Source organism: Corvus hawaiiensis, chromosome 1 (assembly GCF_020740725.1).
Source record: "Corvus hawaiiensis isolate bCorHaw1 chromosome 1, bCorHaw1.pri.cur, whole genome shotgun sequence".
NCBI classification, from domain to species: domain Eukaryota; kingdom Metazoa; phylum Chordata; class Aves; order Passeriformes; family Corvidae; genus Corvus; species Corvus hawaiiensis.
Window position 1 is genome coordinate 64,430,208 of NC_063213.1, and position 27,641 is coordinate 64,457,848.

General features: G+C 40.2%; 2 protein-coding genes across 4 annotated transcripts in view; one reads left to right on the forward strand and one right to left on the reverse strand.

Moving 5' to 3' along the window:
* Positions 1 to 11,743, forward strand: part of JARID2 (jumonji and AT-rich interaction domain containing 2) — a 214,405-nt gene extending 202,662 nt beyond the window's left edge. The window contains exons 15-18 of one of the 2 annotated variants that reach the window (XM_048308398.1): positions 5,066 to 5,196; positions 7,246 to 7,429; positions 8,960 to 9,067; positions 9,801 to 11,743. In XM_048308398.1, coding sequence (XP_048164355.1) covers positions 5,066 to 5,196; positions 7,246 to 7,429; positions 8,960 to 9,067; positions 9,801 to 9,977 — 600 coding nt within the window. In that variant the 3' untranslated portion in view covers positions 9,978 to 11,743. Of the gene's footprint in view, positions 1 to 5,065; positions 5,197 to 5,896; positions 7,430 to 8,959; positions 9,068 to 9,800 lie in introns of those variants that run through there. The other variant, XM_048308408.1, reaches the window with a different exon arrangement.
* A 673-nt stretch (positions 11,744 to 12,416) lies between these two features.
* Positions 12,417 to 27,641, reverse strand: part of DTNBP1 (dystrobrevin binding protein 1) — a 63,526-nt gene continuing 48,301 nt past the window's right edge. For both annotated transcript variants that reach the window (XM_048308420.1, XM_048308415.1), the window contains exons 8-10: positions 17,755 to 17,910; positions 15,706 to 15,849; positions 12,417 to 13,334 (exon numbers count right to left, since the gene is read on the reverse strand). In XM_048308420.1, coding sequence (XP_048164377.1) covers positions 13,087 to 13,334; positions 15,706 to 15,849; positions 17,755 to 17,910 — 548 coding nt within the window. In that variant the 3' untranslated portion in view covers positions 12,417 to 13,086. The remainder of the gene's footprint in view (positions 13,335 to 15,705; positions 15,850 to 17,754; positions 17,911 to 27,641) is intronic.

Sequence of the window (27,641 nt, forward strand, 5' to 3'; positions counted from 1 at the left end):
AAGGCATAAGACGATCCAGTGTTTTCAGAAAAGTGACTGAGTTGTTCACTGACAGTTAAAGACTTGTGTATATATAAAAAAATTCAGAAGACTGTTATGCCTGCAGACCAGTTTGCAAGGAAGCTTTTCAAAAATCCCGTCAGAGCTAATGATTATACATTGTATTATGCTTACTAATTTTTTTTTTTAAGTGATGTTTTCTAGAACCATTAGAATCTCAGGTGCAAATATCTCAATAACTGTGCTTGTTAGCTCCTATGATAGGCAGAGTCAGTTAACACTCACAGCTGTATTGCTTGTTTTTCTCTGCTCCTTCCTTCAGGAAAAGCTGTTGATCAGGGCAATTTCAATTTTAATCAACTTGAAAATCCTTAGGTTCACTGACCAGCCCATCCAATACCAGATGTAAATAAATAACCTTCCCATTCCCTTTTCACACAACTGACCAAGGCAGGTTGCCTGCAGAAGTAGGTGAATGGTCCAGTCATCATGATTCTGGCTACATTCTGTGTTCTTGGACAAAGAATATACGTCACTAATTGTGTTCCCAACCTTCTGAAATACACTCTGGGTTACAGATACTATTTTGGTAGTGTTTTATAGCTAAGCCACTAGTAAATGATCCTTTACAGCTTCAGACCAAGTTACTAAGTAATTAACTGTAATATGTCCACAGTTAGGGATTGCTTCTTTAGGGTAAATGGAATTCTTCCAGCCTGGTTATACTAACTGTATATTAACTTAGTTTGAAATAAAAGGTTATTTTATTACATATTTATTTTGGGGGAAGGTGGGGATTGTGTATATCTTTAAGTAAGGCATAAGAATCCTGAGCTAACCTTTCCTGTGTGAACGTACATGATTATATTAACTCCATATGCTGTATTTATCGCTCTGCTGAACACTTGTTTGATTTCATGAAAATGCTACTCCTGTAAGAGACAGAAATCACTATGCAGCAATTAAACAGCTCTTGGTGCCTCAAATTTTGAAGAACAGTTTCTTTTGATTAATTTTTAAGAGCTTTGCACTGGGTAAATATAAGATGACTGAAAATCCAGCAGATTACAGTCTATGGTAACCTACCTTGGAAATTGAAGTCACAGCTCTCACAAACTTTACAAAACCACAGATAACAAGTTGATATCAAAATAACTTTTAAAACATCTACTGCGTTGTTCTTTTCTCTTTTTTTTTTTTTCCCTTCCCTTTCTGTCCTCAAACTATCTTATGTTCTTAATTCCCTTTAATTTTGGAAATTATTCTTTCATTCCTCCACTTTGACAAGGCACTTTGCCACAAGGCTAGCCAGGATTTTGCTTTCCAGAGGTGGTGAGATGTTCTGTGTAATGGGCAAGATTCCCCTTTTGGACTGTTAAAGAAACTCTCTGATAAACAACTGTATCTTCTGTCTGTTCGTTCTCCACAGCAATACCGACAGTTTTTAGCATTTGATAAATTAACTTTGTTTTCATCCTGTGATACTGTGACCTGATTTTTTTTATAGTGACTCTCTTTATATTACTAAAATGATGTTGTTTCATTTCTGTATTGAATGACTGCTCAATCTCCTTTAATACATGGAAAAATGAAATTCTGCATTTGAAATTGCATTGATTTCAGTCTTACAAGCCCTTTGGAAAAATTGTTGGAATAAAAGAGTTTATATAAACACCTGTGTAAAGGGACAGTCAGGTTTAACCTAGACCATACTTGGAACAAGCTTGCTGGTTTTTAAAAAGCACCCTAAGAGCTCTTGAAATTTTAAGGTAAGGATGAGATGAAGATTTAAAGTTGTGGAAGATCGTGTGTTTGGAGTGGCAAAGGGACAACTCCATAGCTTCAAATAAGGCATTGGGCAAAGTCAGTGAAACTCATTTAGGAAACTGAAGTACAGAATGTTGGACTAAATGAAGACACTCTGGGTTAGAGGTTTGGAAATGAGAGGGGATGTCTGGTTTTAAAGGAGGGCTTTGGTGCTATAGGGCCTACTGGAAATTTGGTGGGAAGAGACTCAGCTGGTACTGTAATACAAGAGGAAGAAGTACACAGGAAAGATGGAGTTAGTCTTCCAGTTGGAGCAGTACTGCTGCACACACAGGAGAGGTTACTGTCCATAAGCCAGGTTTAACTCTGTCACCAGTGACAGAATCCCTCTGCACTGATCTCATCAATAGGAAAATTGCACACTACTCCTGACCGTCCAGGGAAGATGCTGGCAGGGCCTGGACAGGTATTTCCTCTGCCTCCAGTTTTAGTTTGGGTGCGGAACATGCCTTTAAAATGCCACAGGATTCCCACTCCTTGGCTCCTGACACAGAGCTGTCCCGCCCTGAGCACATGGGGCTCCTTCAGATGAAACCAAAGGGAAAGATGTCCTACAGAAACGGACCTGATGTCCTCACTAGCAAAGAGCTGTGCTGTGGTGGAGAGTGGAGATTAAGAACCTTGGAAGAGCAGTAAAATGCAATAACCACTGCTGTGGTGTGTTTTAAAAGATAGCCTCACATAAACACAAGGAAGCTGGTTAAATTGAGAGTGCAGAAAGAAGGGTCAAGTGTTTGCATGCAGCATAGAAATTGCTTAAAGATGCCATGTTAGAGGCTCACAATACATGCACACTGCTTAGCAGAAAACCCCCAAAACGAACAATTTCAAATGGCAAACATAGCACAGCTAAACACCAGGAGAAAGGAGTCTGAAAATAAGACCAAAAAATCCCTTTTGTACTCAGAAGATGAAAATGCAAGTAATAGAACATCTGCAGCAAGATGCATTAAATACACGGAAATGCAGACCAAAAAGAGGTTTCAGAGAACAACTTCCTAAACACCAAAAGGAAAAAGGAAATGTACAAAAGAACCACCAATGGTGGCTTTTGCACCAAGGTCATGGCCTCCAGGCCTTGAAACTTTTGGAAGTAGGTAAGAAGAAGACTTGCAGCTGACAGAGTCTGTGAGCATTTTTGGGAGAAAAGGCTCTTAAATAAATTGGGAGATGAAATTCACACACCAAAAAAAATAACTGATTTAAAGAGAAGCAGAGGATGGGTCAGTTTTTATCACGAAGGGAAGAGGTCTCTTTCTGCATTCCTAGGAATTTGTACTGGCTCAGTTTAATGTATCAATAAATAACCTAGGAAGGGAAGCTAATAGCAAAACAAATTCTTTATGCTGAGGATATTAATGGTAATGGCAGCAAAAATTAAAGCTCTGAAGTGTTACAGAAAGATTTCATGATACTGAGTGATCCAAGTGAGAAAATGGTAGATGAAGTTTGGTGTTGATAAATGTTAAATTTAAATTTAAAAACGTAATCCTAATGTGACAGATACAGAGATGGGCTCTGAATGACAGGCTCTTGCTACTGAGAAAAGAGGTCTTTGAGCTCCTATGGAGCTGTCAGTCAAGCTCCAGTCAAGCTCTGGAGTGGCATAACAAAAATACATTGAATGTTAAGAATTACACGGAGAGAACAGACAACAAAGCAGAAACACTGCCCTGGCACTGTGTAGTCTTGGTGGTTTGTGCAATTCTAATTGCAGAAGGAATATAGAGGAACTAGAAAAAGCACAGCTGAGATCAATGGTTAAAGTTATTAATTAGCCTCTGCGTTAAATGTAAGAGTACTGCTCAGCCTGGAAAATGAAGGACCAAGAGATGTATGACAGCAGGAGAGATCACAAGTGCCAGGCTGATGATAATTATAATATGAATGTTTGTTGACTTTCATGACACTGAAAAATGTGTCACTAAAAGAAACAATTAGGCAGCAGTGCAAGTATGTTGTAAAATACTTACCTGTGTATTTCAGTCCTGTATGAAAGAGAAAAATGTACATGGATTCAGAAATTCAGATAAATGCAGAGATACAGCAAGTTGTGCTAAACCCAGCTCAGGCTCAATGTCCCTGAGCTGTCACCCAGCTGGAGCCGACCTTGCTTTCTTCTCCAGCCACCCACTATGACCTTTTATCCTTGCTGTGTGTGTTGCCTGTGCAGGATTTTTCCCTGGATTGGAGTCTGTTCTTGTGTACACAACCTCAGACTAAGCAAACCTAACATGGAAAAATCCTCCTATACCATTCCTAGCAGTGTAGCTGTTCCAACCCCATGCAGTGTCTAGCAGAGCAAATAGCTTCTGAAAAACACTTTTCTTACCTCTGAACCTCTTTTGAACCCTTTTTGGTCAGCAAAGGCTGCTATTGCATTTAATGTGATAGTTACCACTTGAATGCATGCAATTGGTGCTGTTAAAAATGATTAATTTAATGATATATTGGTTCTGAAAAAAGAAATAACCCAGAGCATGTAATTAGGGTTACAGAACAGGGTGAAAAAAAATTAAGGTAAAAAATTAAATCTTCGGGGTTGTGTGTAGGTATTTGGCAGGTTTAACCACTAACCAGAAATGTCACCCTCACATTACAGTCTGGTGTTAGCGTCATTTAACTCCCTGACTCTCCATAAGCCAAAACTGATCTCTGCAGGTACAGGGAAAATGCTACACTTTTCCCACCTGCACATTAAATCAAGGACTTTGCCTACCTAAGAATTACCAAAAGCTACCAAAATCACTCCGTTGGTATTGAGTGAAAAATATAACTTTAAAGCTTTCACAGAGAGGAACCAGTAACAAGCAGACCTGAACCCCTCTCTTTTCCCTGTTTTCTGTTTTCCTTGGCATCTGCCTGTTACGCTAGTTGTCTTTTTTGTTTTAAAGATGCAAAATAACACCAGTCCTGGGTTTCAAGGAGGTCATATGTATAGATCTTACAGTTTGCACTTTGAGCCATCCAGTATTACTGAGCTTGAGTGATGGTGTTGCTCCTCTTGGCCTCCACAGGAAAAATTAATTTTTAGGGAGAGAATTTTGAGGTGCCTGGAACACAAACACTTTAACTAGGACTAGGGAAAGATTTTACTTGTGATTGTTTTAAAAGGCTATTTTTTGTCTTAATTTATTAGTATTAATAATATTAGTTAATTAACTTTGAATTAATTCTTGATAACATTTTATTTTCAAATTTGCTCGGGAACTAATGTGGCAATTTCCTTCTGTCCCAGGAAATGAAGCGGCGCCGTATAGCCAAACCATTTTCAATGGAAAAGTTGCTTTATCAGATTGCAACAGCAGAAGCAAAAAAAGAAAATGGACCGACTCTGAGTACAATATCATCGCTCCTGGGAGAGCTCAGGTAACGAATTGGGGGCCTGCTGTACCTCTTTTGTTTTCATTGACAGACTCCAGAGGTGGATGCCGTAAGTAACCCGTTCAGACACACCTTGCCCCTACTTATCCAAGCAAAAGCCCAGCAAATGTACCTGAAGACAGGCACACATGGGAGAAGCAGCTTCCTTGGCTGTAGCTGATGTGAAAGTGCCCATGGTTGGGATGTCTTACTCTAAGAATTCCCTACTTTAGACACCATCAAAGAATTAAAACTACTGTTTGCACTGGGTTTTTATTTTGTTAATTCTTGGTGCTGAGAGTCAAGATTTCCTGATGCATTATGTGAACTACGTGGTGCCAAGTGGTCAAACACCTCGAATTTTTCAACCTCTTGGCATCAGTAGTCACTGTGAATCCATGTCTGTAGTGGGTTTTGCACCAGGAACCCTTGTGTTCAGCATCAAGACTGTTACATGACAGGTGCAGAAGGTCCTTTGTATACAGAAAATTGTCTTGGTTTAAACCAGTGAGTAAGTGAGCAGTTGTGCATGCATGGTAGCACATCTGGTGTTAGACTGCCAGTGTTTTAAAAACTTCACACTCCTTTTTCACTCCAGTATTAAGGACACATGTTCAGGGTTTCTCTTTAGATAGGTGAGAAAAGAAAGTATAATGTTGCCTGGCTTCCTTTGTAATGATCTTCTCTTTTGTTCCCTACCATGTAGTTGCTACCTATCTTTCAAGTTTGTGACAACTGATACTCGAGATGTCAAGAAAGTTTTGATGAATGGAGTCTACAAACTGTATTTAACTAACTAGCATGTTCATTTGGAAAATTTCCAGTGACATATTGAAGGGGAAAACAGCCCATGTGTTGTTTAGTGTTCAGAAAGAAATGCAAAGAGGTGTGCTGACTGCTTTACCTGCAGGTGGTTCCCCTGTGGGAATAACCACTTTCAAGTGCCTTTCTTTTCCCCTTGAAGAGGAAGTCTGCAAGTACAAAAGGCGAAAGAGAAATGTTGGTGCTTGTTCTTAGACCATCACATCGACCTCTATCAGAGTGGTTCTCAAACTTGTTCTTATGCATAGGTTGGAATTCACTGGAGGATATCGATCCTTCCTGTGACTGCTTATAGTAAACAAAAGCCCAAACAACAAAATCTAAAAAAAAAAAAAGGCAAAAAAAAAAAAGGCCATCTGAAGTGGAACACTGTACATATTTTTTTCCTTTGTTTTGCTTGTTTGTTGTGTCTCTTGCTGCCTCTTCTCCTGATCTGCCTTGATTGCTCAGTTTGCCCGTGCCATTTGCTTAGCTTGGCTCTCCACTCATCTTCAGCTGTGTCTGGTGGTGCACTTCTTTATCCTCCCCTTCCATCTGCTCGGCTCACTCCACACTTGCTGTCTTCCACTCAGCTCCAACCCAACCTGCTCTCCTAAAGCTGTAGAGTTCAGCACAGGAGGTATTGTCCACCTTAGACACGCCACGGGTGAAGGAAGGGCAGCCGGAGGGCTTGGTGGTTGTTCTTAATTGACATCTCCTTCTTTTTCCCTGGGTGTACAGCAAGATCTTCGTCTTTTGGCACAATCACTTGCCCTGCTCCCCCTTTCCTGCCTGAAGCAGCTTATGGCAGCAGGTCCTTGGTTCATCTCTGCCTCCTGATGAAGGGGCTGTTACTCCTGACAGCAACGGCTCCTCTTCCTCAAGGTGGCTTTTGGCAACTTCAGGAATGACAGTCATGTTAGCCACAGCTCCCGACTCTCCACATGGCCCGAACAACCATCGACCTCCAGGAAGTCTTCGGCAATCCCCAGTTCTCTGTGGAGCAGTTTGAGAACCATTGGCTTGATACAGTGGTCACTGTTAAAATCCGGAGATAGCTTTTGCAATTAGGCAGCATTTCCCGGGTGCTGGCTGTGTCTGCCATGCTTAGGAAATGGCACCAACCTCTGACAACACTCAGGGCTTTGCTGTGTGGAGCTCAGGTTTCAGTGATGAGTGTGGTAAAGAGTGATTGTGTGTGGCTCTGTGGTGGCTGGAGGCAGTGCCAGTGTCTGATTGTCCCTCCGTTCACAGGGACACGGAGCTGAGGCAGCGGCAGCAGCTGTACGAGGCCGGTCTCCACTCCTCGGCGCGCTACGGCAGCCACGACAGCAGCAGCACCGGCGTGGATGGCAAGAAAAAGCCTCGAAAGTGGTTGCAGTTAGAAACGTCAGAGAGGAGGTGTCAGATTTGTCAGCACCTGTGCTATCTTTCCATGGTGGGTACAGTCCTCTGCCACTCCTGCAGTACTCTCCCCCTGTTCTAGCATTCCAGTAATCTATAGGCATTTGAGACAGCACAGGGCCACAGAGCCACGTCCTGCACTCCGTGCAAGACACAGAGGTGTTGATGGAGTTTGTCAGAACATTTACTGCCTTGGCCAGTGGTGGCAGAAGGCAGCAGTGTCAGCTGGCTTCCCACCCTGCCAGAAGAGGGGATAAATTATCCAGGCACTCAGCTGCCCTTGGACACCTGTGAGATGTTTGCATTGCATGAGGAGGGCTAACAAAGACACCTGCAGGTTGCCAGCAGCAGTAAGTCATGGCACAGCAGGTCTCGGGATGAGGTACAGTTCACACACATGCCATGAACCACAGGCATGCAGCCACAGCCTGTGCTGAGACAATGTCCCTGCAAGCCAAATTGCAGGCGAAGTTTATCCTATCCATCAACCTGTTTGCCAACCTGTCCAAAAATAGCCCCTAAGCTTTCTCTTTTTTAGAGGGAATTGCCTAGTGGGTTTTGAAGCTGTGCTGATCACTGTGGTGACACTTCCAGGCTTTGAGCTGTATGCAGAACACCTACAAACACAGCAATATCATTAAAAATACCAAAAGCCCCTCCCAACTACCTTAAATACCACTTAATTCCAAGAATAGGTATTTAAATAAACATAATAAAGTGCACGTGGGTCCATATTTAGTCCTTTCCGTTTGGGAGTTCTTTTTCTCTGTCATCTTTTGGGGATTTTTTTTGGTTATAGATGTTAGGTTTTTAATGGAAATGAAATGTAACAGTATATAATCAGATGTAGCCATTTCCCTCCCTAGGATAAAGTATGCTGAGTTTACATGTCTTTAGACCACTGTTTAAGCAGCATTAGTTGGAAGTAACTTTAAAATAAGTTTCTTGGAAAAAAACCCCAAAACACTAACCAGAATCTCTTAATTCTGGTCCATTTGCTCTGGAGTAAGTTTAATCATGGGAAGGATTTTCCCGTGTCTTTAACAGTAGTTAGGGACAAAAAAAACCCAACTTGGACGTTAAATTCCAAGCTGAGTGTGCAGGCCTGGCAGGCAGCCAGCTAAGCAAATGTGACTTCTGCTGAACAAGACAGTAGCTGAGGAATCCTGTGGCTAAGCTGATTTCATCCTTGTTCAAGACAGCATTTTAAGTAATGGGAAAATCTTCCTTTCAGGAGATCTTTAGGACTGCATAGGAAATGCCAATACATGCATATACACTTTGGATTTAGCCCTCATTACTATTGGTGGGGGGTTTTTTTTGTTTTGGTTTTTAAAAATTATATGTATTTACCAACATTAGCACTCTGAAAGAGATGTTCTTTCTACTTACTACACATCCTGAATCATTTCACAAAATGTAGTGCTTTACACCTCCTTCCACTAGCTTGCAGTAAAATCCAGGTGTAGTAATCCAGGCACTAGCTGAATAGTGTGTGGGGAACACGGCTACAATTTGAACCTTAACTGCACTTCTTACCCCCCACCTCCACTCTTTTATGTAGGTTGTACAGGAGAATGAAAATGTTGTTTTCTGCTTGGAGTGTGCCCTGCGGCACGTGGAGAAGCAGAAGTCGTGTCGGGGGCTGAAGATGATGTACCGCTACGATGAGGTGAGCGTGACACCGCCCCAGGGCTGGGGGCTGGGTAACCAACACTTGGGAGTAGACTTAACTCTGCCATTGCCCTGCTGAGTCCTCAGGAAAATGGTCTTGGGTTTGGGGGTTGGTTTTGTTTTTGTTTTTGATGTGTGAAGAAGGTGCTTTATTATGATTTAAATGAAAAAAACAAAACAGAGGGAAACATGATGACAGAGATGAAACCTGAAGCATAAACTGCATGAGTATGTACCACAGAAGAAGCCACTTAATGCTTTGGAATGGAACAGGAGGCTTTGCTTTCACTGGTTATGTTATGGTAACTTCTGTACTTTGGAATACCTTCCCTCTGTTGGTAACTGGAAGCTCAGCTGACTTACTCCAGTCCAGCACGAGCATCCTTTCAGGCAGACTTGCAGAGCATGTCTAGATGAGAGGTGCAGTAATGGCTCCAAGCAAGTGTGATGATGAATAATCCCAGAAGTCAAGCCGGTGATTTAGGACTGTGCCTGGGTTTCTGGGCTGAGGCTCCCATGTCTTTACCTGTGAGGGGACTTGGCCCCGAAGGTAAATAGCAAAGCAGTGGGAGAAATGACCATGTCAGCTCTTGGAGAGCAGCACTGGTACAAGCAGCTTTTAAAGATGGGCTTCCCAGCATTTCTGAGCACTCCATGGCTGTCCTGTTTAAGTGACTCTGGAGGAAGAGCAGATGCTAATTTGTGTTTTGTTTTTCCCGCTTCCTGAACAGGAACAAATAATCAGTCTGGTCAATCAAATCTGTGGAAAAGTATCTGGTAAAAATGGCAGCATTGAGAACTGTATCAGCAAGCCTACACCAAAAAGAGGACCTCGTAAGAGAGCAACAGTGGACGTGCCATCATCTAGGCTTTCATCCTCCAGTTCATCCAAAAGTGCTTCAAGTTAATCCTGAAGATGCCAACACTCTCATTTTGTCAATTTATATATATTTTTTGTAATTATTATACCATAGTTTGGAGTACTTGCTGTAGAATACAAGCTGTCTTTGCACTAGCTCTAAAGAAGATTTTCTTCTGGTTTTAGAGAACTAATTTTGTTTTAGCATTAAACTGTTGAATTTTTTTTTTTTTGTACTTAGAATAGATAGATACAGCAGTCTGATTTTTTTAAACTGCCGTATGGTCACTGTTTTAAAACCGGCAAGGGGCTGATAAAATATTAATTTGTATTGTCCCTATGGCTGAAAAAATAAAAAGCCTTTTTGGTAACTGTGAAAAAAGGCTTTTAACCCATTTTTTGAATAGGTTAAAGTTTGATGTGTTTTATAATTTGTTCTCCAGTCATGTGAGCAGATTTTTCTAGAGAGAAAAGGGATGGGAGACAAAAACTTGAAAGAAATTGCTTTACTTTGGCTGTCTTTTATTCTGTCACAGCAAGATGAGTTTTGTAATTTTTTAAATTGGAGAATACACACTTTCTTTGGGAGGTTATGGCAGCTGAAGATGGACTTTGTTTCCTAACTGTAGGCAAAAGGAGGAGATTTGGAGTATGTTCTCTTTTACCAGCACATCACTATGCATCTGTTTTGAGGGGGAAAAATAAAAATTTAAAAAAAAAAAAAAAAAAAAAAAAAAAAAGGAGGAAAAAAAGACTGCCTGCCTTGAGGAGTCATGTGAGGGAAAACTGTGCCTGATTTCATTAGGAAATCCATTCTGTTATTTTTTGGTGCTGTTGGCTACTTTATCAAAAACCCTTCAATAGCATCCTTTAAAAAAAAAAAAGAAAAAAGAAAAAAAAGAAAAAAGTGATTGAAGCCATAAGTGCTTCTTTTGTCATAGACGTGCAATCTTTCTAACATTCCATTTCCATTCCACTGCTGTTTTTCACACCTTTACACAGTCAAGCATTAATTTTCGTTTTGAATTTGTTTCATTATATGATCACATTTAGAGCCACTAGCAAGTCTGCATATTTCTTTTGAATGTGAAAATGCATTTGCTTTCATCTTGTCTATTTTTTCTCTTCATGTTGTAACAAAAAAAAAAAATCAACACCTTTTGTACATATGCCTGTAAATTTTTTTAAATACTTGAGCCTTTTCTTGGGGTGGGGGGAGGGATGGCAAAGAGACAAGATGAAGAAAAGCCTTACGTTTCACTTTCTTCATCGGTTGGATTGGATGCTTACAGGGTTTTTCTTGTAACATTTATAAGTGCTGCTTACATCACTGAACAACAACAAAAAATAATAATGGAGTAGCTGTTGCCCTTTTCTGGTTGTGTGTACAGTATGTGTGGAATAAAAAAGGGAAAATGTTTTCACAAACTGTTTTGTTTCGTAATTGAATTCAACAATACCGTAGCTACCCATATTGCACTGAGCTTGCCAGTGGTGACTGTCAGGAAAGTCCTATAATACAATTTGTTGGTTGTTGTTGCAGAAGACTGAACTGTTTTGGAATATTTAACAATAACATAAACAGAGTCAAGTGTTTTCAAATGTGGTTGTCTGGTTTTTATGGCCTTGCTGTGTACTTTTCCCTCTTGACAGTAAACTTCTGACTATGGCTTACAGTTTGACATTTTAATTTATTAGCGCTGCTCTGCTCTCTTTCCTTGTAAGGAAAGACTTCATGTTGTTTATTGCCAGTTTTTTGTTTACTTTCCAGGTTTGTACTACGAGGTTTAATAAAAAAAACAAAACTTTTTTGGACATTTTGTCTGTCTTCTGGAAAGCAAGAGAGTAAAGGAAGTTCCTTCAAGATGAATTTCTTTCAACAGCTGCCTTGTTAAATAGTAAATCTCTAATTGTAGGTAGGGAGCTTCCAGCCTTCATTTCCCAGACAGGGGTCAGGAAACACTTTGTCAGCTAACAGGAGAGTCCTTAAGGAAGCTGACCACTTCCCAGGTGGCAGGCAGCAGGAGATGCCTCATTCCCAACCATTGGCTTTGTCAGGGCAGGTCTTTGGAAGGAATCTACATCACAGCTCATCCTTTTACTTACACTGTTTCTGATTACATTCCTTCCCTCTGTGCAGGAAGAGCAGGAGCCAGGAGCCTTCTCAAAGGAGAGCAGATCCCTGCAAATAGAGCATGAGACTTGACAAGCAACAGGTGTTAGACATGGTCAGACCTCGAGTTCAGAGAGAAAAATGACTGCAGAAAAAACGGCAATGAGATGATGCCTATAGGTCCTGAGGTTTCTAAAATACATGCACTTAATTAATAATTAAGTCAGGTTTATCTCCCTAGTGTAGTCAAACAGATGTTACCATGGAAAAAGCATGTTACACTGGTGCTCCTAATAACCATTTTTGTTTCTGAGTTAGGCTCCTCTGTTCACTTGTCATGGATAAAATACCTGGGTAATCAAGTAAAAGACATGGTTGGGATAGAAATACTTTATTTTATCTTGAAAGAGGAGTAAGTTTACACAAAGCTAAGATACCTGCTCCGCAAGGAGTGTAACATTTCCATATGCATCTCTCCTCCTTCTCAGGTTCTTATTTTTTCCTTAACACCTATAACTAAGTTGGTCCTGAATAAGAAGTGTGAGAACAGTAGACACTGCTGCATTAGTAGACATTAGACTGCTGCATTAGTAGACAAAGGCAGGAGGCAGTAGGTAGTAAAGAGTAGAAAATAACTTTTCATTTCGGTTTGGATCCTAAATCTTCAGTTGCAGCAGCTGAAAACATGCAAAGGAACAATTTGGGTTCAGTATTACACATCAACTCTTAAGTACTTCCAATCAGCCATTTAAAGGTTAGTGGTCAAAGTCACTTCTACCTCTTCCCTTAAATTCTCTTATACATAGTATATACAACAGTTTTCCTGCTCCCCTGAGCCCCAAGACTGTTAAAGTGTGTGTGCTTTAGGCATAATTTTTTCTTTAAAAACCAACCTCCACATGACTGGCAATTTTGTAAAAAGGCAGTATTACTAAGTATAAAGATCTGGCTGTTATGCTTGGTTAGCAAATTGTTACACAGGCAAGCTCTTCATTCACTTGTTCATTCATTCAGAAGTCATTCTTAAAGGATATGGTTTTAAGATTCAAATAGTTTGAGAGTCACTTTCATCACTGCCATCTGAAGCACCCTTTCTCTCAGTTACAGCAGCAAGGGCAGTGTCCACTTGAACTTCCTCTTCGTCAGACTGAACAATGGGAGACTCTCCTTCGCTTGCATCCTGGCTGGCGGAGTCGGTGCAGGTCGAGGAGAGGGAACAGAGTTTCTGCCGTAACTCGGACTGGCTCGGCACCTGAAGACTTATCTCATTCACGTAGGTGTTGGAGTCGGGTCCTGAGAGTTGGGAAAACAACAGCAACAACAGAAGTCAAGCTCTGGCTCAGCAAGGGGCTTGAGAAGTCAGTACATGAACATCAGCTCTGCACTGGTTAGGGAGTCACTTTCAGGCTGTTTCTCTTCTTTTGCAAGACACCAAGAAGAAAATCCCAACAAATGCAGTGCAACAGAACTACACAAATTGGAAATTTAAAACCAAACAAACAACTAGGAAGCAAGCAAGAATAATCATGCCCAGTTTTGACTAAAAATGAAGATGCAAAAGCAAAACAAATCCTTGTCCACAGCATGAAAGCAATCCTCTGGTAGAGCTGTACCACCAGCTCAGGTGCACAGGAGTGGGATTTTAAGACTCTGCTTCCTCCACATCCTGTGCACAGATGACTTGTAGGCAAGTTCAGTGTAACAGTGTTTGCTTGCAGTTTGAGAGCTCAGGTTTCAAAATTAGATCCTCTTCCCTGGACAGTCCCTGACAACAAGTAAGTTAAAATGAGGAAACATCTAAACACTTTCTATGTGGTCTGCCAAAAAAAGCCCTTTTTTCTTTCCTTTCTACCTAACAAGTGTTCCTCCATAGTCAGAGCACCCAGCTTCAGCTGGTAACTTTAGTGAGAAAATTATTTTAAAAATTTATATTGGAGAAGTGTTTCAGAAGGGTCAGATGGATATGAGCTACACCTTACCTCTGCTCAGACTGTTTGCAGAGCAGTTCAAACCACATTGCCTATGACTGGTCCTCAAGTACCTGAGTGAAATTTGAATGCTAGAAATTTCAGAGAACCTGCCTAATGTGGTGTACACCAGCATGCATTAGAATAACTTACACAACACACAAAAGAGGTTTTTCAGGAGTGACAGAGCTAACTCAATTTTGCAGTTTAACTTACTGTCATGAAACGTTGCAAAGCCAATGCCCACAAGCTGGTAATGTTTGTAGCAAGGCAAATTTGAAAACATTTCAATGTCTTGAGCTGATTCTCATTTTTACCAGTTATTAAGAAAACTTACCTTTATTTTGTGGTGTTCAGCACAATTGTCAAACAAACCTTGCCCTGACAACCCAGTTCTCCCCTGACAGCAAAATGAAGGGTTACCTTTAAGCCATCTCATTTTTCTGAGAATGAAGACTATTGCATATTTGGTTTGATACCGGGGTGCCCAGTTCTTAAAGCAAGCACAAAAATCCCTTAATCAGAGGGAAATAAAATGTCTGGAACCACAAGAGCAAGATTCACAAGACTTACACTGCAGTAATGTTGCAGTGCTGGAACATTACTACAGCACAGGTACATTATATTGCAGTGTATGTGCATGTATAGACACTATACATACATGCTGTAATATTAAGATTACAGCATAAAATAATGTATTTTTTTCAAAAGCTAATGCATTTTGTCTGCTTAGTTAAAAAAGTAGTTTCTGCACTTCCTTAGATAATCCAGCTAAGACTGTTTGCTGTTAGGACACGAAGCTTCTTGGTCCAGCATCTGCCAAACAGCCAGCAAGGGTGTTTCTGTAATTACTCGCAAGCTCAAACGATGATCAGCTTTAATAATGCATGAGGTGGATGCCTATCCAAAACCACCCATCTGAATTCTGGTTTTGCAATGAAACAAAAAAACGTTTAGTAGTTAACTGTGCCTTGACCATTTGCCATAAGCTTTTCATGTTCACAGCAGGTGTTAATCACCTGTACATTGGGAGCACTGTAAGTATTTTCATAAAAATATTTCAATCTGTATTTTCAGAAGAAATCAAAAGGACCTTTTAAAGGAGCTTCATCATCTCCCGCAAGAAAAATCATTTTGGCTCTTTCAAGGAAAGGTATTTTAGTACTGAAGTTTTAAACTAGAAAAACACTTCCATGGTAGAAAACAGATCTAGTATTGAGACACTAATTCTCAGTGTATGTGTAAACTGCTGTGTTGAACCATGTCTCTCAGTATCTCTCACTGAAGATCTTGCATTATACAACTGGTCCAAAAATGGACAAACTCTAAGCAAGCAGTCTTAAAAATAAAAGCCTCATTACTGCCAGCTTTCTGTTATGTTTGCTAAAATGTCCTCTACTAAGTCTATGTTGGCAAAAATGCACCTCAAGCCAGTATGAAACACATTACCTACCCAGGCTGTGATGAATACAACAGGGAGCTGCAGTAAGAAAAATGAGTGTCTGGAAATACCACGTAGTTTTGCAGCAACTCCCTTGTACAGCAACTAAATGTTAATGTGTCGGGAAGCACTAATGAGGAACAGTCAATCTACATCAAGTGTGATGTGTCGTGAGATAACATCACCCATTACAAATGAAAGCAGTTCTGGTGGTTTATCACTGTCTCTAAGCAGGCTGTCATTACAAGTACCATACCCAGCATGGGAGACAGCACATTATTGTCCTCGCTTCCTGAGTTTAAAAAGACATCGAGTGCTTCCTGGTCAGACATGTCCATTAGGTCCATCTGCTCCAGCATGTCCACATTCACCTCCATGGAAGACATACTTCCAATCGGCTCTGCAGGAGAAACAGCGCAATGAGCGAACTGACAATCAGCTACACGAGGTTATTACCTACCAAGGCTGCAGAAGCTGCTGTAATTGCCTGCATTAGCAATAATTAAACTTAGGAATGGAAGGAGCCCACTCACGGGAGCTGCTCAGCAGCAACCTCAGGCCAAATCCAAGAGCACTCTGCAATCTTTGTTGTGAAGCTAACAACCATCCATTACAGCTTTTGTAAACCAAAACATTTTTAGCAGCAGTATTTATAGCAGTAACCTTCTCAGAAACAAGCTGAGATGGGACTCAGGGGCAAAGATTGAAACTTTCCATTTTGGAACACTCCTTTTCAATTCTCTCAACCAAAAGTCTTTGTAGAGAAAAACAAACACATTTAAGCACACAGTCACTACATGTCAATATACAAGGGACATAGAAATTCAGAAATCAGGATTAATGTTAACAGAGAGCAGCTGTTGCTCCTCTCTCAGTTAATCTAAGAAATGTCAGTAGTCTGTAAACCCAGGCTTCATGGCTAGTATTTTCTCTCAGCATGGGGATTTCACATTATTAATTATTTGAGCAAATTACTTATCTGTCAATACAGAACTGACAATTTGCAAGGGAGGTAAATACTTGGGTGAGCATCTCCTTCCTTGAACAGCAAAACATGCAAACAGAAAACAAATTCAAGGCCACTCAAAGTCCAGCTGCTGCATAATATCAATTATTACAACCAAGAGTTTACTGGTTTATCTAAATCTAACAATTACCCTATTGAAAGCTTTCATAGCTGAACTGAGATGAAATCCTGTAGTTTGATTGAGCTTTTTTTTTCAAATATGCTATAGCTCTGCAGTTTTACATTTACTGCTGGTCCAAATCTTTCATTAAAACAGTTTTCTTTGATAAACGTGGGTTCCTCATTATACTAAAAAGCTGAAGTTCCTAATGTTAGGCAGCCTAACACTCTTAACAGAGCTGTGTGCCTGTGTGCCCAGTACCAGCCCATGACAATGTCCACTTTTAGTCTAAAAGACCACACATTACACAAAGCAGGAGACTCAAACTCAGTTCCTCCCGACTGTGAATTCGGATTTACATATCCCACCTCTCCCTGGCCACCCATGCAGAGCATCTTGCAGATGAGTATTTATAGCATTCATGCAGAGAAATGGAAACCTTGGATTGTATTCCCTGCTCTGATATTACAAATGATAGCAGAACTGCACTTGGAGCAGGGACAGAATCTCTACATTTTTTCCTGCCACATGAATGCTTAATTTCCCACTGGCTTCCCTACTGGTCCAACAGTGCCTGCATTTTGGCCCAGCAGATGGAAACCTCCCACACAGAAGTGCCTGTAATCTCTGGCATTCTTGTGCTTTAACCAGGCCGGAGATGCCAGACTTGTGTCATTTCATAATAAGGAGACTCTTAATGTGACCTCCCGTGTCCTAATCACACCCAGTGACAGGGAACAGCTGCCACCTGGGAACTGCTCTGAAATGCTACACTGAGCTTTCCTCTGCACTTTGCAAAGTGTTCTAAGGCATCCCCTTGCCAGGTGACAATCCCAGGTTTTGGAACTCCAGTGGACAAAGCAGCTGCCTCCATCCATATTTTTACATAGATGCACTCTTCAGCTGCAGAGAAAAATGCTGTTCCAGAGGTAGTTCAGTGCTTTGCATTTCCTCAGACAAGGAGTAGAGCCTGACTAACCTTGCAAGGTATCCAGTGCCCCTGGGACACAAAGTTTGTTTAAAAGGCTTATCTGAAGTTCCAATTCCACTGAGGAAGAATTTGGACATTTTTGCAGAGCTTCCTCTGTGCATTAAAACCACTGCTGACTCTGCCCCCTCAGCAATGCTCTCCCAAGTTGGGAGTTTGTGCATTATGCAGAAGGTATTTTACAACTTGCCTCTCCTCTCTGCTATCTGCAAGTATCCTGTGGAAAGGTATTGCTCCATGTCCTGCTGGAAGGCTTCTTCAAAGAACTTCTGGCGCTCCTTTAGCTTCATCTGCTGGGTGTGCTCCATGTCCAAAACCTTCTGTGCATGTTCAGCATCGAGTTCAGCTGAGCATGAAACAAACAAACAAATCAAATATTGCAGGTGTATCCCCCCAACTCTCAGAATTTAAAACCCACAGAACCTGTTCAATAAATTCTGACAGGCTGTTACTACAGGCTGTTAACACAGGCTGCCATAAAGGAGGTCTCTGTGCTTTGCAACTGTATTTTAAACCAGGACAGTGATGCCTTATTAGGCAGGATAACCTTCACATTAAAGTGATGTCAACGATTTATCTTGAGGCAAAATGCAAATTTCCTGAGCTGTACAAACAGAAACACCTGAGAGCACTGTCCATCAACAACTAGGATTTCAGAATTCTGCCCAAAAAAATTCAGATAATGATGCTTCTGCAGTCATATGCACCTAATGCACACAAAAGCAACACTTTTAATTTGAATATTGCAGCATGTTTCCCCTACAATGCAAGTGGCAAGATACATACATGTACTGATATGTACCTACATATATAAATACACATACATAACATGTGGGTGTGTACATGTGTGCCTGAAATTCTGGCTTTGCCAGCTTCCAGACAGAATGGGAAAATCCCTTGAAGAATCCTACATGTACATGCAGCAAAGGAAATATTAGACAGAATTAGGAATATTAGACAGAGTATCATTAGAAGAGCTCCTTCCCCCCTGTTTTGCTCTAGACTGGACAGAGGAGAAAAGAACTGAGCTGTTTACTGCAGAAAACCATCTTCTAGATTAAAAAATGTAGTTGCTATTGAAGTACTGACTGCAGCCAGACTGCTAAAATATGCTTCAGAAAATTTGCTTTTTAGGAGGAATATATAACCTGGAACCCTGTTCCCAGAGTTCTTTGTTCACTTTTCTGGTCTCATGAGCACTCTGCTTACAATAAAAAGGAATTTTCCAGCTGAGCTGCTGATGGAAGGGACGGGGGTGGTGAGAAGAGCTGCTGGTGTGTTCCGTTCTGCCTATTAGGGAAAGGTCCAACTGGGTGAAAAATGTCCAAGCTTTCACATGCCAGACAGACACAGCTGGAATATGGCATCCACATGGATAAATGCTGAGGGAGTGTAAGGTTTTCTAGGACAAGCGCTGTGTCAGTCTTCCAGGAAAAACATTATGTTAATGATATTCTAAGACACGGACATTCATTAAAAGCAGTTACCATTATGGAGATTATTACCCAAATGCAGAACATGTTTTATGAAACCAGGCAAAACATCAGAGAGCAGTTAATTCACTCTGTGGCCTGAATCAAGGTCACAGATCATACACAGAAGCAACTGAGCTGTGGTAGATGCCACAAGAAGACAGGAAACTGGACTGATACACTAGATATTCATTAAAACATCAGTAAATAAGCTGAAATCTCTCTTTTTTAAGGGGATTGCAGAAGTAAAACATCAGTGTATGAAACAGAAAGCATCTTCCCTGAAGGCAACATGTCTTTATTATCAATTACACTGTGGTGTATGATGACTCTGTGTCCCCTGGAGCAACTCCTTTACTGCAGTCCTGGATGATGAGCAATTATTAATAACATTGTCTATGATGCAGAAATGCTATTCAATTGTAATAATAAAAGCCAGCAGCTCTCACTTACAACAGGAATCTTCTGTCTCTCTCATAATATATTCTGACAGTTTTGCACTCTAGATTGGTAATTCAGGATATTTTTAATCCCAAAACAGAGATGGCATCCAAGTGACAGGAGACTGATACAATCTCCCTCTTGACATTGAGTTTTTTGTTTTTAACTTTTGCCTAAAATGTCCTGAAAACTGTTGAAATTGTCACTGACCAAAGCTGAATGGCAACAGCTGCCTGCTGTGCTGGCATGTTTCACAGGAAACTGTAAACACAGAGCTGCTGTCACAGACTTGTTCTCCAAAGCCAGAGAGAGAGTTAACATCTAGAACCTTGCTGCATGATTTCACGCCCTGCCAGGTGTAGTAAGAGGTGCTTGGCTAAGCAAAACCAAACTGCTGCATTTGGGGTTTCTGTTTGTTGTCAGAAATACTAAGGATGGGTAGGTGAAGCCAACAGTCACACATGAAACCAAAGAAAACAGGTGTATTGTTTCTTTCACAAGGCTACTCAGAATTACATTTTCCATAAGCCAAGTGTAGTTTATAAAACACTGAATAGAGACAGCACCAAAGGAATTCCAAGTATCCTCCATACTTGAAAAGTATTGGAAAGTATCATCCATATGCCATCATACACTGCTCATATGAATTCCTCCCAGGATGCAAACTGAGGCTTGGCACACTTAAAATAATACTGTATTTTTCCTTTCACCCTAAAATCGTACTTTTCAATTAGCTACTGCACCTTTTTCTCTATCACAGTGCTGTGCACAGGAAAGAAAACAATACAGACTACACAGAAAATGCTAATGCACAATTAGATGCAGACATACAAGAGTTGCCACAATAATCCAAATAAAGGATGACTAATTCCTCACCAGCTATGACTTTTAAGAGAGCAGACACTAAAAGCAGGCAATTTTTTCCTAAAAAAGCAAACACTCAAGTGCTAAGGCACAGCCTTCTGCACCACACCCAGGAACAGCCCCACAGCTCACCCTGCTCCCTGTCAGGGAACAGCCCACAGCCTGACTCCCCTGCCCTGCATCTTCAATGTTTGAACCACACACCAGGAGAATCCAAACTCCAAAGGAACAAATTACAATAGCTTATAACCATACACCTCAAGTGTAGAGGGCACCATTTCCTGGTATCACTCCTAGGCCTGGCTGACACTTCTACAAATTAAAATTCTGCCACAGTACTTGAAGATTCTATCCAATGAACAAAGTGACCATTTTATGCTTTAATCTAAAATATTTTCCAGCTATGTACAACAGATTTCCTGAATAAGTTAGAAGAATTACTTTAAAAAAAAATAAAAAATCAGCAATTGAAAAGACTGGTTGTTTACATGGCTAACACATCCCTTAGAGCAAACATGAAAGATGTCAAGTTGTCCAAATGGATGGCTTTTTGGTGCTTTCATACTGTTACACAACCAGTTTACTTCCCTTCAACTAATTTGTTATGCAACTTTATATCTCATGTGAAGTAGAACCCATAAATGCATCTGGTCTAAAGAAAGAAGGACACAGAGAACACAAAAAAAATAACCCTTTTCTTCCCACTAGAGTCCATTTGCTTTTTGTAGCCTCATCCAACCAGACCATAAAATGCATGCACACATTCTTCGAGGAGTTTTTTGCTTTTGCGACAGAGATCAAAGTTTCAAGCAGCCCTTCACTGAACTCACTCCTGGTTTTTGATGTTCCTCCTGTGCTGGGAGAGTTTGAAACTGGACACAGCATGAAGACACACTGGGTAGAGGATAATCCCTTCCCTTGATGTCCTGGCCACGTTCCCGTTCACACGGCCCAGGGTGCTGTGGCCTTCCCTGCTGCCGGATGTGCTGCAGGCTGGCACCTGGCTCGCTGCCCTCACGGGTTTCCACAGAGCCGGGGTCATCTCCAAGCTCAGTGCCAGAGCGCTCCATCTCCTCACTCAGGACAGAGCGGTGGCTTCTGGTCCCAGCCCCCAGGTAGGGAATGACCCATGAAGTACCACCCTCCCACCCAGCCAGTCATTTGTCCACCGTGCTGCCCATCCACCCAGACTGTAACATCATCACTTGGCTGCAGGAACACCATGTGAGATTGTCAAAACCTATCAGTAAGCTGGCTACTCACTGAACAACCAAAACCCTTCAAAAATCAGAACAATAAAATCATACAGGCAGACAATGGAAGGCAGAGAGCCAAGCAGCTTTTCGAGTGCATTATGACTTAGCAACTTACCCTGCAACTGCCTCGTTACAGACCCTTTCAACTACAAATATCAAAGCAAGACAAGACACTGGGGAGTGCTTCAAAGGATGCAGTTTCCCTCAAAAATGTTTAAATTACTCTTGACAGAATTTAGAATACATGTTGATACTACAAGGGAGGATGTGCAGAGCACTCTTGCGCTATAGTTTGCTGACAGGTGGGGAGAGTGCATTGGCAAAACTTGGGGAAAACAAAGTAGAATAAGTGATCTAGGTGCACACAGTCTTTCTTCCACAGGTGAGTGAAAGGAAAACAAGTGAAAACTACAAGACCTAGCTGTTTTTAAAGGCTTATTTAACAGCCTCTTCACAAAGCAATTTGTTTTTTACTAAAGGTATACTCAAATACTTACAACCAAAAGAATTAAGTCCTGATTCACTAGAATGTGAAGTCAGGATTTCACTCAGTGACAGAAAGATCATCTGTGTTTGAAAAAATAAACACTGTTCCAAATGAGATTTACTGTCTGCCAAGTCTCAAAAGCCTGCATTTTCATGAAAAAATGTTTTACTAAAATTAAGATTATCAAAAAAATCCATCATTAAGAATGACTGTACGTACTTCTTGATAATATCTAACTAGGGTTTTTATAGATTGCATCAGAATATGAAAACTCTAAGTAGCTCACAAGCAATCTAGTCAAGAGGAAAAGCAGAGGTTTTACCAGTGCAGAGAAAAATTATTTTTAACATTTCTCAGCAAGCAGTTTCAATAAGTTGGCTTACCTTGAAAATTCTCTTTAACACATTGCTTACTTGAGATCCTTGGAATATAAAAGACAAGCTTAAATAAATATCAGAATAAACCACAGAAAATAGGTGCCTGTGCACACCAGGATTCCAGTTACTAACACAGCACCTGGAGGAAGAGGCAGCTTCCGACCAATGCCACAGGAAACAGCTTGGGAAAAGGTTTCCACAGAACTCCAAACCTTATCTGGCTACCAGGAAATCATTGTAATTAAGAGACACTAAAAATATGCTCCACCAAAGAGCAAATGCACAAATTGAGTTCTAAAAATGTAAATATATCTAGAATTAAAAAAAAAAAAATTAAAATCACATTTGTGATTAAAAATATGCCAGGCTGACTGCTCTGCAAGGTGGCCCACACCACTGTAATGGATTCTCATTTTAGAACTAGATCTACTGTGATTCAGAAACAGCAAGAATGCTTTTGGCCACTTCATTTGTCACTAAAAACATCCCAAAACCTGAGTGAATTTGCCTGTTTCTCTTTTTTTTGTTTTTTAAATTAAGGGCAGACACATTTTTATGCCTGCAGGTGTGGTAAACAGGAACGACTTTAGAATTGTTTTAACTGGTTTTAACTACAGTCAAAATCACCATGGATATACTGTTCTACGGCAGATTAGGGGTGGGGTTTTTCCACACTTGCTTCATGTCATGCAAAGTATGGAAATGTTACAGCAAAAGCTTTGGAGGAGGATTCTCTCCTTCAGGCACATGCCTGACTACTCCTGGGTTAACAAATCTGCAATCCATCATCTTCCATTTTTCTGGTTCAATGTCCTTTATGGTCATTGGTGTTCAAGGACAATATCTGTCTTTCTAGAAGACAGGATTTAGCGCTGTGGCTTCAGTGGGATGTGAGTACCACAAGCCTTCCTCAGCTTCCACCAGGACAGGCTCTGTTAGCAAGAGGGTCTTCTACCTCCCTGATTTATCCTTTAGTCAGATTCCTACCCAACTAAAACAGAATAAAAAGTGACCTGCAAGGGAAGGAGGGAAGGATAACATTAAGCTGAACCTCCTCAGTGTAGAAAGAAGAAAAAAAAAAAAAAAATAGCATCTACACTCACACACTTGTTTCCTGCCTCCCTATAAATCCACCATTTATGTGAGAACAATCCACATATAAATCCATACTATAAAAACTATAAATCTGCAATTATGTAAGAACAATAATTCGGTTAGTGAGCTGCAAAATGTGTATTTCCACTATAAATAAACCTGACAATGTCACATGTACCTTCAGTACATTTAAGTTCGTGAAGACAATCTGGCTTTAAAACCTAGCCACACATTTGAAAAATCCCACTATTACAGAAATTGTACCTGAAAACAGCTCAAATGATTCAGCACAATTCTACTGTCACGAAATGCAGTATTTAATGCATATGCTCTCCAATTACTGGTTTTTCAGCCTTACCTCAAAAATACTAATTTTCAAATGGAAAAACTAATCGATAGCAAATCTAAACCCAAAGTACTTAAAATACAAACCACGGTACTGCAGTATTCTATTCATGTTTCTAAAAGGTCCATGAAACTGTCCCAAATAAGATTAGTAACATCCCATCGTCTAAGCACAGATTGATCTATCAAACAATTTAATGACTATTTTCCATTCCAAAAAGATAACCACCCTTGCTTTGGAATTAGAAGGCTTTCAAGACAGAGAAGTAGCTTCTGCTGCTACAAGAATAGTGTCAATCTTAACCTTAGCACAGCTGTGAGCTATTTGCCTTCTAGATGAAATTACGTGCATGTGCAGACACGTAAATTAATGATGAGATACTGTTTTGCTGTCACAACACATTGTGCACAGGTTGAAAACACAGGTTCCACGACATGGCACTTCAGTTGGCAGGTATCACTTTTACTTGTCCTCAAGAATAACACCCAGTCCCAAACTACTGCTGCAGCAGAACTACTCTTCACCCAAACTATAACCATCATCAGACACACAGAACAACACCATTCAGCACTGAACTAAATCTTGCCTCAAAGCGCGAAGGCAAACAAATTTTTGCCTTCTTTCCTAATAACTAGAACAAAATGAGGGTTTCACTCCATAAACTGCTTTCAGAATAACCAGTTTTCTGACTGAACATGCTAATTTATACCTCTCTCTTCGGAGGGAGGAGCAGATCCTGTTGAACAGTCCTAGAGGCTTCAGAGCCAAAAGGAATGAGCTGCAGATTCATAGTCTCAGTACAGTTCAGCCTAACCGGACTTAATTTACATTGACAGTGAAATATTTTAGACCTGAGGAGGGATTTTGGTTTTTTGGAAGACATACTTTAATACAAGTCTTAGGTTAACATAACCAATGATGGCACAGTCAGAACAGGAAAAAAAAAAAAAAAAGGAAAAACATACCTTTTACAAACTATCATGTAACTAGTTGAAAGAGAATTTTATTTTTTCACATGCTTGGTAAAGCATTCCGTATTTATTACGTAGACTATATTTGGTAACAGATCATAAGAACATATCATAGAATCGTAGAATGAATTCTAGATAAAATGATTGAGGTGGAAGGGACCTCAGACATCATCTAGTTCCAATCTTTTGCCATGACATTCCACCAGGCCAGGTTACTCAGAGCTCCATGCAACCTGGCCTTGAACACTTTCAAGGAAGAGGCATTTGCAACTTCTCTGGGCAACCTGTTCCAGTGCCTCACCACTCTCACAGTAAAGAATTTTTTCCTAATATCAAATCTAAAACTACTCTCTTTCAGTTTGAATCCATTGCTCCTTGTCCTGTCACTACATGCTCTTGTAAAAAGTCACTCTTCCTCTTTCTCTCCTTGTCTTTCCTGTAGGCTCTCTCCAGGTACTGGAAGGCCACAGCTACGTCAACCCAAAGCCTTCTCTTTTCCAGGCTGAACAATCCTAATTCTATCTGCCTTTCCTAGGAGGAGAGGTGCTCCATCCCTCTAATCTTGGTGGCCTCCTCTGGATTTGTAATTTCTTTCTTTCTATTTTAAGCTAATTATAACAGGTGAGAAACTGCACAAATTAAAACTAAATATTCACATAGTCAGAACTCCAGGACCACCAGTGAAATAACACTCCCACAGGTAGAAAAAGCCTTATTTGTTTACACCAAAGTTTCATATGCAGCAGTATTTTAAAAAGACCATAAGCAAATCATTTTATCAGTAGCACACACAACATGTTTGAAATATGTATTTTTTTCTTGCCAACTTAGTCTATTTCCTATTCAATTTCTGCCAAAACAATTTCTCCAATGCAAGCAAAAAAAATTTGCTATTCATTCATCCAATTAATGCTGAGCTTATTTCTTAGAAAAAGAACCATTAGATTACAAATCTAGTCCATTTCAACAATGTTTGGTTAATGTCCCAAATGAATCATACTACAGATTTTCTTTAGAAATCCTAGAGATGAGCAAACACTTTTGTTTGGTATCATTAGTGAAACAAGATCTGAAATAGCATTCCCTCTAACAAACCAGCATCCATGAGCATCCAAACATGAGGGGACTGACAGCTATTAGAGATGTGTTACCAGCTGAGGAATTTTAAAACACATGCAGTCCTCCATATTCATTACACACAGAGTATGAGTTATGACAGACCAGATTATTTTCAAAATCCATATTTATTCTCAAATTCAAAGATGCCATCATTCTTTTTAAAAAAGGAACATGTACCAGTGCTATTTGCTGGTAAAACCAATTTGCAACATTAGCAATAGCATGCCTTTTCCATACTTTTTATAACACTGTAAGACAAATCTCTTCAAGCTACATTATAATAGTCTCTTATAAAAGCGTTTTTCAATTAATGGGTTGTTTTAAATTCAGCCAATTGGACAGTAACAATTATACAGGCACAATAAAAGGAAGACAACCAAAACAAAAATTGTACTACATTTCAAACAGAACAATCTGGCTGCACATAAAGCCATATTTTCAGAACATATGACTACATTTTCACAGTTAAAATTATTCATTTTCTACCTATGGAAAGGCATTATATAGCAAGAAATAGGGCATCTGACGTTAAGTGCAGAAATATAGAGAGTGTTTTTTCCACTGAACATTTTTATCTTTAAAATTAAAATGTGAAAAACAGTTTAGCTAGCACATGGGCTGTGATTCAGAGGTAAGGCAATATTCAGTGTGTCAGTTCTAAAGAAAGGACATTGAGTTTTAAATTTTTAATGAAACCTTTTAAGCTTTCTCCCATGCATCTAGTTTTCATATACTCAAAGACATTCCACTTGCTTCTTCATTTTTTAACAGAATATTAAATGGTCTATAGCTCAGAAATAACAGACCATAACAAACAAAAAAAGCAGCCCTGACAGAACTTCCAACTTGCAAAATACTAGCTGTCATTAAATAGCTCAATTATAAGAATAAAATTCTTCTGATAAACTTGAAAATATTTGAGATAAATCTTTTGAAGGGGGGGAAAAAAAAAGTCTTGAAAGATTATCTGCTCCCACTGGCTTGCTGACTTATTTGTGTGCCATCTTCCAAACTGTACAGATGTGCAACACTGAAGGTATAATAAAGGTCATCTTTATCTAGAGTGTCAAAGCCCTTCCATAATTTTACTGCCAACTCATAACAGTTTCTGCAACTTTGACATGTCTATTAGTTTTTTAAAGGATTTAAGGACAAATCTTGAGGAGCAACCCATACAACAAGGGCAGATGGGAAGAAAACCAAAACCCTTCTTTTACAGTCTGTAAACTGTAGTCTATGGCTGGGTTCACCCTCTTCTTTTGTTCAACCCCGAGGAACGTCTCACGCTTTAAATCTTACAGGATTTCACGTGGCAGACAACATTTGCTACTAACAAGAAGAGAAGCTACCAGGTCTCAACATACCAGTAGTTCTCAAATTTTTCGTCTGACATACAAGTTTTACCATACTTTGTCTTTAAAGACAACCAGACTAAACTAGTGCATCAATGTTGGCAAAGTCAAGGTAGATCACCACTCACCGAAACAATATACCTGATTTTTTGGTACTAGATCAAACTGGCACTGCCACACCAAGGAAGCACTGGTGGCTGGGAACAAAAACAATTCTTCTAGACCCAACAATTCTGAAAAGAAACCTTTCTGGAGGTGTGCGTTTGTTTGACTGTTTTTATACAGAATCAGCTGTCA